Source organism: Aegilops tauschii, chromosome 1 (genome assembly GCF_002575655.3).
Source record: "Aegilops tauschii subsp. strangulata cultivar AL8/78 chromosome 1, Aet v6.0, whole genome shotgun sequence".
NCBI classification, from domain to species: Eukaryota; Viridiplantae; Streptophyta; class Magnoliopsida; order Poales; family Poaceae; genus Aegilops; species Aegilops tauschii.
This window is the reverse complement of record NC_053035.3, coordinates 325,302,328-325,315,522: the sequence shown is the minus strand read 5'-3', so window position 1 is coordinate 325,315,522 and position 13,195 is coordinate 325,302,328. Positions and strand designations below refer to the sequence as shown.

At 42.9% G+C, this 13,195-nt stretch overlaps 2 protein-coding genes across 2 annotated transcripts; one reads left to right on the top strand and one right to left on the bottom strand.

Moving 5' to 3' along the window:
- The first annotated feature begins 352 nt into the window (after positions 1–352).
- Positions 353–8,742, top strand: LOC109734383 (probable tocopherol cyclase, chloroplastic). Its single transcript, XM_020293586.4, has 10 exons — positions 353–711; positions 1,096–1,340; positions 2,179–2,258; positions 3,039–3,115; positions 3,912–4,081; positions 4,706–4,803; positions 6,761–6,865; positions 7,618–7,734; positions 8,026–8,175; positions 8,295–8,742. Exons 1-10 carry the CDS (start codon positions 524–526, stop codon positions 8,466–8,468), a joined length of 1,404 nt encoding a protein of 467 aa, XP_020149175.1. The 5' UTR covers positions 353–523; the 3' UTR covers positions 8,469–8,742.
- Positions 8,743–8,941: 199 nt separating this feature from the next.
- On the bottom strand, positions 8,942–12,670 carry LOC109734384 (SAGA-associated factor 11). Its single transcript, XM_020293587.4, has 4 exons — positions 12,503–12,670; positions 12,092–12,424; positions 9,464–9,527; positions 8,942–9,381 (listed from the first exon to the last, which is right to left on the bottom strand). Exons 1-4 carry the CDS (start codon positions 12,542–12,544, stop codon positions 9,344–9,346), a joined length of 477 nt encoding a protein of 158 aa, XP_020149176.1. The 5' UTR covers positions 12,545–12,670; the 3' UTR covers positions 8,942–9,343.
- Between the last annotated feature and the right edge of the window lie 525 nt (positions 12,671–13,195).

The following is a 13,195-nucleotide window of genomic DNA, read 5'->3' as shown; positions in this document are numbered from 1 at the left end:
ATTCGTGAAGTTTTTTTCAATCTTAGTGAACTTTTAAAATTTCATGAACCTTTTTGAATTTTGTGAACTTTTCAAATTCATGAAGTTTTTCATTTTTGCGAGTTTTTTTATGAACTTTTTCAATTTTTTGTGAACTCTTGAGATTGACGTGTAAGTTTTCGTGTGCGAACAACTGCCTCGCGTACGCGTAGCCCGAAAGAAAGGAAAAAGGTTTCGGCGAGGAGCGCAGCCCTCCTGCTGTCCCTCAGCCCCCCCCCCCCCCCCCCCCCCCCCCGCGTACACGTGAACGACGAGTTTCTCTGAACCCACCGCGTGCCAAGACGACCCCCGCATGCAAAACGCAACCTGTCGAGCCTCTCGTGCGCCACGACCGCAAGTTCCACACTTGGAGTACACTAGCCACCGTTCAGCGAGGCAAACCACTGCTGACCGCTCCACGGCAGGAGCAAAAACCAGAGACGCAACGGGACCAGCACAACTCTCCCGCGTGCGCCCCCACGCCATAGCCCCGCTGCTCAGCCACATGAACGTCGCCGGCCCCGCCACCGCTTTCGTGCCGAGCGCCAGGCCAGCGCCCCGCGCCCCGCGGCCGCTCTGGCGCCCCAGCGCCCGCTGCAACCCGAGCCCACGCGCCGCCACCGAGCCGCCGGCGGCGGCGCCCGTCTACGCCCCCACTCCGCGGGATCGGCCTCTGCGGACGCCGCACAGCGGGTAATAATTATAAACGGCCGATTCGGAGGGTTCGTTCATTTCTGTATGGTATCGGAGTTCCTGAATCAGGCGCAGGGCGATTTGAGTGGAGGTTGCGCGTCGGTTTGGAAGAAGATTTTGCCGCTTTCTGTTTCGATTGAAGAAATGTAGTAACTCTAGCTCACAGATTCACCCCCAGTCATGCGCATGCTTGGTTTTCTGAATAAGGGCTCACTGAATTTAACCCCAACCTGATATGATGCAACTCTCAAGTGGGGCGGACTGAGATTCTGTAGAATGTTGCTAATGTGCTACTCTGCATTCACAGGCTACTAGGACTGATGTGACACTGTGTTCATGTTGCAGGAGATTTAGAAGCTAATAGTGGTGGTGAACTGTTTGCAGGTATCACTATGATGGAACCGCCAGGGCTTTCTTTGAAGGATGGTACTTCAAGGTGTCCATTCCAGAATGCAGGCAGAGCTTCTGTTTCATGTACTCTGTTGAGAACCCATTCTTTCGTGATGGGATGACTGCTCTCGACCGGACATTGTATGGTCCACGGTTTACCGGGGTGGGAGCGCAGATTCTTGGTGCGGATGACAAGTACATATGCCAGTTCTCTGAAAAATCAAACAACTTTTGGGGGAGTAAGATACTTGTTCAATCTCTTTTCTTCAATTGTTTTTCCTTGCAAATGCTTCTTTTCTGGCACTTCTGCCTTAAAAACATTTTAGTTATTGAGATTAAGTTGACATAATAAGATTGTGACGTGTATGGTACTGTCATTGTCTATGTATTAACTGGTAGAGCTATATTTCTTGCAATGAGGTTTATAGAGCCAAAATAAACAGTATTGTTCCTTAATGTTCTAATGAAATGTAGTTGTGTTGTCATATATATTTGAGATCTTATGGTCTACATCTGATGAAAATACAAACATGAAGCTGGATAATCCATCACCAAAAAAATCCTCACAGAATTAGTTCTGTACGTTGCATAATCTGTTTTTCTATTCAAGAAATCTCAAAAGGATTGGGAACCAGACCAGAGAAAGCATTGGATTTTTCCCGGTCGAACCCCTACTCAGTTTTATTTGGTTGAACCACTAATCTGGTCTGTATTTTTTTTAATTTGCTCCAAACAGGAGGTTATTGGACATCAACTAGTACCTTCAGCCACAAAATAGCGACATTTCAGACATCATCACGGTCACAAACTTATATTTCAATACATTGTAAATCATAATAGATAAATAGAGCTATAATATCTCAGTGTTTATCTTCAACAAATAAGTATAGATCAACTGCATATTTTTGGAAGCCCCGTTTATTTACCTATGAGGAATTACTGCATGTTAACAACCAAGATGCAAACTTATTTCACTCATTTTTCTGTTGTCTGACAATTAGTATTACTTTCCCTGTTTGCTTGAACTTTGTAATTCATCACTCTGGATTTCCCAATTAATAAGCTGCAATTCAATAGGTCGACATGAGCTAATTCTCGGAAACACTTTCATTCCCAATAAAGGCTCAACTCCCCCGGAGCGTGAAATCCCTCCTCAGGTAGATGATTTATGGCTTCTTATGAAATTTGAGAGCCAGTTTGATGATCTAAAGTTTTTTTCTTCCTTGGTATGACTTGCTACTAAAACATATTGAATGGCATGTGCTGAGCTGCTCCATATCTACTTGCTACCTAGCGAATCATTCGAAAAGGCTTATTTTCTTGTTTGATTTGTGGTTATAACTACTTGTTTTCTGTCTCTACACTAGTTATCTATTTATGTATTACATTCTTCCATGTTCATCTAACTTGCTAAACTCTGTGCAAGATTTTCCATTGAATTAACAGATTTGTATGTCTTGAAGCTTTATACTTGGTCAATGCTTTATTTCTATTCTTTGTTTCTGGCGTAGTCTTAAGTTCTTAACAACTATGTAAGGAGAATTTTTTTTGCGGGTAACTATGTAAGAAGATTGATTTACTCCCACTTATTATATATTGCTTTGCATTGTATGTTGCCTTAATGTACTTACTGAGGATCTTGTTGTGACATTTCTTGTTGATATTTTTAACTCCTTCTGCTGTTGAGTAACTGAAAGCAAAAACAAAAACAAAAATCTCTGGAAAGAAAAATTTCCAGTACAGATGCATGCATGATTGGATACTACCCCAGATTGCGAGTCTTTGAATGACCTGAAAATGGGATTTTAATTCTTGTGCTGACGTCACATATTTCTAGTTGTCTTTCTGGGGATTCATGGATTTTAAGTTCTGTACAGTCTTATGACTTGCAAAGACTTCCTAAAATTCTGAACAGTTATCTATGTTTGATGATTTAGGAATTTTCTAATCGCGTTTTGGAAGGCTACCAAGTCACACCAACTTGGCATCAGGGCTTCATACGTGATGACGGAAGGCATGTGAAATCCCATGTTTGTTGAAGATCTGTGCTTTTAATGATTATTAGTAGGTTGCTTATTTAGAAGCATTACATTTGTTGTTACTGAACCATTATCGTCCTTTCAATGTGTGAGAACTGCATCATGTAGTTAAAAATTTATGGCACTGAAATATGGTTCAAAATATATAGCCATGGTTCTAGACAACATTAAGTAATATTGCTATGAAGATCCTTAGTGTAAGAGAAGGTAAACAAATCACAGGCAATGCTTTGATTGAGTCAGTGGCCTTCCATAGTTGAGCAGTGGCGGCGGCGTTTCAACATTTTTCAGAATTGATGCCGTTTATGTGTGAATGGATGAAGATGGTGCCTTCTACCCTAGGCCAGTATGGCCTCCACTATGGGTGCAGGGCCAAAGAGCCGCAAGTTTTTCCTTGCCACAAGGTGAAGCCTCATAATATGTTATCTTCAGTCTGGGGCTTCCTTGGGCTGCCGGTGGCCTCTCCTAGCAGCTCTTGGACGAGCCTCTAGAGAGGTGTGGGCGCGCCCAGCACCAAGTTGGGGAGAGGATCCCTGTGATCTCCCAGTTAAGAATTTTATCATTTAAATTAAGAATATATTGTTTAACTTGGGCCTTAAGCTAGTTAGAGATAAGATCTACGATTTGTTACTTGGATTGGATTGGATTGTTAAAGCTGCCTCCTATAACTGCAGCAAAATGTACCATATAAGTTGTTGACATGGAGATTGGGTAAAAAATGTATGCACACTTTTTTATATTCTAATTAAAGCTAGTTGTTGCCCCTCACAGGTCAAAGTATGTACCAAACGTCCAAACAGCTCGTTGGGAGTACAGCACCCGTCCAGTGTATGGCTGGGGTGATGTCACATCTAAGCAGAAGTCAACAGCTGGTTGGCTTGCTGCTTTTCCATTCTTTGAACCTCATTGGCAGATATGCATGGCTGGTGGCCTATCCACAGGTTTGTTTTTACCATCAATTAATTTCATGAAGGTTTCATGAAGGAGATGTTCGTCTCTCATGTGTAGAACTATCTCGAAGATGGCACATGTACTGCCGATTAATTTTATGGAAGGAAAGGGTCATCTCTCATGTGTGAAATTACCATGTTCAGTGGAGTCATAATTCTTAATCTGAAATACAAAATCGGATGTGCTCATAAACTTCGCTTCACCCAATCTTTTCCCCTTTAATAATGTTCACAAAAATCGTAGTTGCATTTAGGTAATCGGCACATACCAGGAGTTGCATCTAGCCTTGTCTTGTCTCTGAGTCCAGTTTTTATCTTCCATTGAGTAACTTCTCCAGTCCAGTCCTACATTTTAGTACGTTATTGTTTGTTAAAACGTATGTTTTCCATATTTCTTTCATGGTTATAGCAAACATCTACAATTTTGTGGGTCATCAGTCGTAGCAGTAGTATGATATTATCTGATGTAAAGACACTTTTGAAGCTGGTTTGCTTCATGTTACTGGAACAACTAATGTGCTTGATATATAAAAGAGTTCTAATACTTCATATAAGGATATACCTATCCATATTATTGAGTTATGTTGGTTTCTGTGATGTGTGAGTACTTTCCAGGATGGATAGAATGGGATGGAGAACGGTTTGAATTTGAAAATGCTCCCTCCTACTCAGAGAAGAACTGGGGTGGGGGGTTCCCCAGGAAGTGGTACTGGGTGTGTTTCTCTATCCTCTTTCTGAGCTTTGATCTTCTGTTAGTCTTGATTCATATAGATTAAAATATGGAGTGCATATTAACTCATTTAAGGATCAGAAAATAGGCCTACTTTGTAGTTTTGGTTCTGTATTGACATTAATCTTCACCCATGGTTTCAGTATAAATTGATGTGAAAGAATGTATGTACTTGTTGACAAGATAGAATTCTATAAGTAAAATGCATTATACATATTTCATTATCATCAGTTTAACTCTTGTATTCTTCTTCTGTCCTTATGTATGTTTATCGGTGCCCATATTTAACCCGGCCAAAAAATTGGCAGCCTATGATATTTTGGCTCTTGCTTGGTTGGTTTCCCAAATTTCAGTTGCCCATGAAAACTTACCCACCCTCCTCACATTCTCTTCACAATTCTTACCAGCTGTCGAACAAAAGGTAGAGGAATCTCTAGCCAACGTTTTGGCTAGCCAATGTTGGAGTCTACATGGGGCGAATAGACTATCACAAAGAACCACTAGACAGTTTTAGGTGATGGAATTTAACTTTAAGCTGCATTTGTGTAAAACACCCTACACATGCAAGACTATGAACTGAAAGAGATAAAGCAAACTTTCATGAAAGTAAATGGAGAAAGGGATAGATATCCCAGCCAACACAAGGATTTGCCCCGAGGTTAGGATTGTTGGCGCAATCCTACCCCTCGTCCGTGGAGATTCTGACACAAAGTCTCGTCCAAATGGCCACAAAGGTTTAGGACACAAAGTCCTGGACCGCACAAAGCACCTTGGCCCACCTATCCCACCATGGCGGACACTTAGGAAGCCTCTCATAATCTTCTTGGTTCCTTCACATCTTGAAGGCTCCTAAGCATACCTAGCTGATTTAGGAGACGCGCACCCCAAAAAGTAACAAAAAATGGGGTTACTTGGTGATGAATCCCTTAATTGTGCTCTAAAAGATATTGTCCTCCACTCTCAGAATCTGCTAGGATGGATCTAGGGTAGGAGAGGATGAGAGGTTCAAAGGATAGGAATGAATCTCATGGGAGGAGCTCTGAAAATATGCCTTGAAACTTGGAGCAAATGAGTTGTGAATTCTTGGAATGACTTGGCACAATGTGGGATGGGGTAGGGTTATTTATGGGCTAGACCTAGAAATCTTACCGTTAGACACTAATTAGCACAGCTTGGAGGCTCCGGGCAAAATCACTCTTAAGGTTCCGAATAGGCCAAGGGTGGTAACTTCCAACTGGCTCGGAGGGTCTGACCATATCACACGAGTCCAAAGCCGAAAGAATAGACCTTGGAGGATCCAGAGAAAAGTCTCTTGGAGGCTCTGAATGAAGGAAGTGATATGTCCACAAAGGCTCTGGTGGGGGGAGGGGGGGAGGGGAGCTCGGAGGGAGGGTCTGCACTATACTGGGACGCAGGGATTTTGCTACTGCCAGGAGGCTCCCAGCACACATCATTTGGAGGATCTGAACTATAGTGGAACACATGATTTTGCTACTAGATAATCTAGGAATGTTCAGACAGAACTCGCTCGGAGTGTCGGAACTTTGAAACCAAACTTAGCTGGCTCAGAGGTGCCGGACAGAAGTCCTCCGGAGATACCGAACAAGAGCAGTAAGCTTCTGTAGCTGGATAGTGTCACGCTGAGCATGGCATTTCTCCATATCAGGTGTCTTAATGACACTAAGTATATTCCAGTCCTCAGTTGTTAATGATGTACGTATTATTTATTATCTGTGGTACACTGAAGATCGCCTTCTGTAGACATAGTATGACCAAGGACACTTGATTTTTTTTAGCCTTTTAGCCATAATTGTTATGTAGGCTCCCAGTTGGATAGTTGTGAAGTAGGCTGTTCGTTCTTTATGGTTGTAGAATTTTAGTTAACTCCGCAATTGCATGCATAACCCAAGATACCAATTGTAACATCTTTGCTCCTGCAGATCCAGTGTAATGCCTTCTCAGGCATATCTGGTGAAGTTGCTTTAACTGCTGCTGGTGGATTAAGGAAAATTGGATTGGGAGATACCTACGAGAGTCCTTCACTGGTATGTATCTGATACTTCCAATTTAATCTGTGGTGCATACTTCCATTTTGTCTTATATGTTACTTAGCTCATCATGCAAGCATATGCAAGCTTGATCTCTGGATATCTGCACAAAAAGAAGATTTGTTTTGGGCTTATTTATCTGAGAAACCTTGGAAGGGGAGGGTCTATTAATTGAGAACAGTAGAGTTGGCCCTGTTTAGGCTAAAAACCATACACCACTCAGTTAATTAGATATAAACTGGGCAACGTGGCTTATTGCTTGATAAAAAATGCAGAAGTACACTACAAGTTCCTGTCGAAAAAGACCACCCCTTCCCTATTTCTCTTGGTATTTGCAATTGGCCCCACTTATAAATCTGACAGTCAGGCTGGCAAACCACCAACAAGGATATCATGGTGGAAATAGCACCGCCTTCTGAAAGTCCAAATATGCTCCCTCCGATCTGAATTAACTGACGCAACCTCTATACAGTGTTGGTATAGAGGCTGCGTCTAATTTGGATCGGAGGGATTACATATTCCTGCATATCATTGGGCACCTGAAGATGATAATAAAATGCAGTTTTACCTGTTTTGTTGTTTGTTACAAGTATTTAAAGCAACTTAATTAACATAGTGAGTGGTAAGTATTATTTCTAAGTAGAACATGAAATTATGTTCCATGCTGTTGCTGTTCTGTTACCCACAAATGGACCAGTGAGATATTTGGCGCTATTTATCCTCATAAAAACTCTTGTTGCTCTGTTCAGATTGGCGTCCATCACGAGGGAAAATTTTACGAGTTTGTGCCTTGGACTGGGACAGTAAGCTGGGACATTGCTCCTTGGGGTCACTGGAGGATGTCTGGCGAGAACAAAAATCATCTGGTAATTATTATTATTACCCAATGCGGTTAAAATGTGAACTCTGCTTGAATGTTTGCCAGTACTTGTGTTGGGTTTCTTGACATGTATTCATAACTGAGCAGATGCACACTTTTTACTTTTTTAGTTGTGTAGTCTTAAATGTTTTCAGTTGCTTCAATCGCTGTTGCGCTTAAACTCAAGTGCACTTTATGCATTTCGCTGTCATATTTACTGGAGGTGTTTTGAACTTTTGGGGACACTTGCATTACATTCTATGCACTGATATAGCGTGCATTCCGACACATTCCACAGGTAGAAATAGAAGCAACCACCAAAGAACCGGGGACTGCTTTGCGAGCCCCAACAATGGAGGCTGGATTGGTACCAGCATGCAAAGACACCTGTTATGGAGATCTCAAGCTGCAAATGTGGGAAAAGAAATACGATGGGAGCAAAGGGAAGGTATGCATTCATGGTTGATTGTTTGCACAAGTCGAGGCAACTTTTCTTCCATGCTGGAAAAATTGAACTTGTTTCCAAGTAACTTGCATATTGCACAACGACACTTAACTTCGTTGCAGATAATACTTGACACGACAAGCAACATGGCAGCGGTGGAAGTTGGGGGAGGTCCCTGGTTCAACGGGTGGAAAGGCACGACTGCTTCGCCTGAGCTTGTGAATAACATCGTTGGTACTCAGATCGACGTGGAGAGCCTGTTCCCAATTCCATTTCTCAAGCCCCCTGGTCTGTAGGTTTATTCAGAGGAACTGTGAAGAAATTGAAGCCAGTGTAGGTTCTTTTGGCTTTAGTTCTGCAATCAACTGGCCCTGTTCTTCTCTCTGAAAAGAAAAGAAAAAAAAACTTGCCCTGTTCTGAGCATGTTGGCTCAGCAGTTGGTGATGCATACAGATTAAGTTCCCAATGGCTCAGAAAAGCGCCACTCCATCACCTCTTGGCTTAGTTTCCATGTTACCGAAGATGAACCCTATTTAAGGTGGAATTATATTTTTCTTTTGAACAGGAAAATGCGGACAGTTCTAACACATACTCCCTACAAGGTGCTTAGTAAAATAAACCAAGTTTTTTTTCTTAACCATCCGTGCTTATCTCTACAGGGGTGCCTAATTAAGAGTCTGTTGTATAACAAAATGAGCACTGGTGCTTATGGAAAAAATGATTTATTTCTTAAAGCACCTTCCCTGAGCAACTTGCATTGTACAGGGCATAAGGAACATGTAGACATGTGCATACTGTATGTGTTTGCATCTTCTTTGTGATCGCATTCTCTCTGCCAAACCATCGAGACCAGAGGTTCGACCAGGGAACCAGTGATCAAATCCCCTGGCGGACCCAGTTTTAAAAAAGGGATATGGCAACACAGCAGCCCCAAAACTACACACCAGACCAAATAACTTGGTGCTGGAACGAACTGTATTACTACTTACTGGAAGGACTTAGCTATACAGGACGGCCAAGAATCCACTTGATAAACAAAACACTCTTAAGCCTTAATATACAGAGGACTCGGCAACAGATAGTAGCATGCAAGCCACATTGATCAAGGCGACATGCTTCGCCCTCGCACGGTGCTCAGGCACCGATAACATGGCAGGAGCACAGCTTGCGATCAGGACTCCTGGAATGTATGGTTGCTATGCTCCTCCCCTGCACCACCACTGCCACCATCAGTTACACCGTTCGTCGCCCTCTACCTGTTACGAGTATGGGGAATAAGAAGCTGTGTTACCATTGCTGTTTCTGTACCGTCCAGCTGTGCTGCTCCTCGTGGTCTTTGCGCGAGCTTTGCGGCCCTGAAAGCGCAAGTGGATAGAAAAGTTAAAGGTGAATCACACCCGTTTGAGGTACCAGGTTGCAATGTGTTCCTTATTTCCTCTACAAACCGCAATCATAAAAAATCTTTTTCGTCATGCAACAAATGTTTGGTCCAGCCAGCGACTATGTGGAGATGCACATAACGATAGCCCGCAAATGTGTCAGAAATACTACTTATCCATTCTAGGGAATGTCAAGAACCAGATATGGCAAAAACACAGAGCACATTCGACATAAAGGTGGGAGAAGAAACTGAAAAGCAGACTAACACACATCACTTGCATCCGGTTAGTGTAAAGAACAACGCAGATACTCCCTCTGTCCGGAAATACTTGTCCTAGAAATGAATAAAATGGATGTATCTATAACTAAAATAAGTCTAGATACAACCATTTTGAGGACAAGTATTTCCAGACCGAGGGAGTACCACATTATCACCATTGTCATGCACCTGTGGACCGGCTGGGACAGAAACAGATAAAGGGTCCCTCAGTAACCAACCAGTTTACAGTTAACACTGATTCATAAACTCCTTCGGCCATAACATTTCCAAAATCACGAGTTCAATTAGCCTATTGTTGTAAGTTCGCATTTTGTTTAGATTCACATGGCGCCTTAAACCTATGCCCCAGCTCCAATTTTATTGAAATCAAGATTTGTACACATTGTGCAAACAGAGTCCAGCATTCAGAATTTAAACAATAACCAACCAGTTTACAGTCAACATGGATTCATAAGCTCCTTCGGCCTATTGCTGTAATTTAGCATTTTATTTAGATTCTTGGCGCTTTAAACCTACTGCCCCAGCTCCAATTTTATCGAAATCAAGATTTGTACACATTGTGCAAACAGAGTCCAGCATTTAGAATTTTAAAAATAACCAACCAGTTTACAAACACTGATTCATAAGCTCCTTCGGCCATAACATTTCCAAAATCATATGTTCAATTAGCCTATTGTTGTAATTTAGCATTTTATTTTGATTTATATGGCGCATTAAACCTATGCCCCAGCTCCATTTTTATTGAAATCAAAATTTGTACACCTTGTGCAAACAGAGTCCAGCATTTAGAATTTTAAAAATAACCAACCAGTTTACAAACACTGATTCATAAGCTCCTTCGGCCATAACATTTCCAAAATCACATGTTCAATTAGCCTATTGTTGTAATTTAGCATTTTATTTTGATTTACATGGCGCATTAAACCTATGCCCCAGCTCCATTTTTATTGAAATCAAAATTTGTACACCTTGTGCAAACAGAGTCCAGCATTCAGAATTTAAACCTGGCATCATTTGGCATTGGTGGCTAAGACTAAAAGGACGATTAACGATACAGATTTTAGTGAATACTCACAAAATATGAGAGGTAATTTTTCATGCTAGTGGATCATTTTAAAGAATGTCATGATGTAGAAAATCTAGAATTCTCTATCCACACCAACATGGAAGATCGGCGAATAGTTAATTCTGCATCAGCAACGGAGAATAGTTAATTTTGCATCAGCAAAACATGATGAAATGCAGGAACTATTGTGAAGAACATTATATTATGTACATGAGCTTCCTGATGTATCAAATCTCTCAACAATCACAACGAGACGAACTGAGTGCAAAACTTAAATAAGTTCCAAAGCTATCTGTGAATAATATTTGTGGCCGAGTTGACATTGCATGTGTATTTACAAATCAGGCAACTGGTAGAAGTCTTGAATAACTGAATACTGTACATACTAATGTAAGCAGAAACATTAGCATGTTATTCTACCACTAGAGGGCATCTTGAACATTTTGGACCCACCACTGCATGGGCTGTAAAGGCGTTGCCAGTTTCCTTCTAGTGGGACTAATGGTTTGTCCATAGTGGCAAATCCGCAGAAGACATTGAAATTGTAATTATCATAACAGAAATATCCATTATTTAGTTCATAAATTATTTCACATTATTTATTAGCTGAATTCAAAGTTGAAGTGCCTGGTTTGAGATATAGCATTAATAGAATGGTTTGAAATCATTAAATGTACACATTGTTCTTCTTCAGTGAAGCACTGTAACTTTATTGTTATTTTAATGCAATTTTAACTTTATTAATTTAGCAGTCAGTACACCATATCTTTTGTTATGAAATGAGCATACCTGTATATAGAAGTAATTAGTTACTTATACACATGAAAAGTTCAATAGACAGTAGGCTATTGAACTCGTACATGGACCAAGTCAACTTTGTGACTGGTTTTAAGGTTGCAACTGAACATTTACAGCGTTAAAGAGGGCTCAAATCAACTTTTTGCTAATCAATCAACAGACAAACTGAACATACGGAGCAGAATCTAACTTTTTGTGAGGGTTCATGAGGAAGCATAACTCATTTCCAATTAATGAGGAAGCGCATCACGACACTCAGATCAGAAACATACGAGCTAGCCTGTCCGCAACAATTAAAACGGTCTACCACTTCTTCAGATACTAAAGGGGGACAGACAATGAGATTTGGGACACCAGCGTCGATAGCAGATGCCCGGAACAGATGGCGGGTTTACCTTGCCCATGCACTTCTCGAGGTGCGGGGCGAAGCGGCCGGCGACGACGGGGCGGCCGCAGTTCATGCAGTCGACGACGTCGGCGGCGATGGCGGGGTGCGTCTGCCCGAAGACGTCGGGCGCGCCCTTGTTCCCCCCTCCTCCCCCGGCCGCGCGGGTGGCCCCGTCCTCGGCGCCGGGGTGGTCGCCGGCGACGCGCGCGGCCCAGAGGCGGAGCTCCTCCTCCTCGGCGTCGACGCTGCGGTCGAGGCCTAGGCGCGCGATGCGGTGGCACTCCGACGCCACGTCCGCCACCGCGAAGTCGAGGAGCTCCTCGAAGCAGCTCAGCACGAGCTGCGCGCGCCAGAAAAGGGGGATTCGTCAACCGAAATCGCGGGAGGAATTTGAGAAATTCAGCCCAGCCTGGCGTACCTGGGAGCGAGGGCTGACGGGGGCGTCGTTGGAGGACGACATGCCGGCGGCTTGGTTTCCGATCTGTGTTGAGGGGTTTTGTTCAATGGCGGTGCGCCACCACCCCCTGGTGGCGGAGCAGAGGACTAGAGTGAGGGGAAAAAGGAGCGCCTGGGGGCTGGAGCACAATTCGGTATCGTGCAGTCATTTTCTATCCACCGTCAGATTTCAATCCAAGGGCTTCCAGTCGTCTTTAAGTGCCACGTGTATTGCCACCCTGCCATTAGGGCAACTTCAACGCGCCGACGCAAACGGACGCGGTTTTTGTCTTGTTTTGTCCATTTGGGTTAGCCGAACAAACGCAAATGTTCGGTTTTGATTTCGATCGGCATGTGCACCCAACGCGACCGACGCATTTTAGTCCCATGGTCTTAGAAAAAAATAAAGCGCACCTAAAATATTTAAATTTAAAACATAATTAAACATTCAAATTAAAGCCCAAAACTGCTGAGTCCACTTCAAACATAATTACACATTAATAAAAACTTAAAAATCCGCCTCATAGTCTCCCAGCCCGCAAGCCCTAGGAGTCAAGGGCAGCGGTGGCGCGGCCCACGAGAAAGCCCGCGGGTACGCTACCCGTGCCGCCTCCTCCGGCGTCCGCTGCGCGGCACACGCTCCTCATCCTCGCGCTCCCACCGCTCCTCCTCCTCC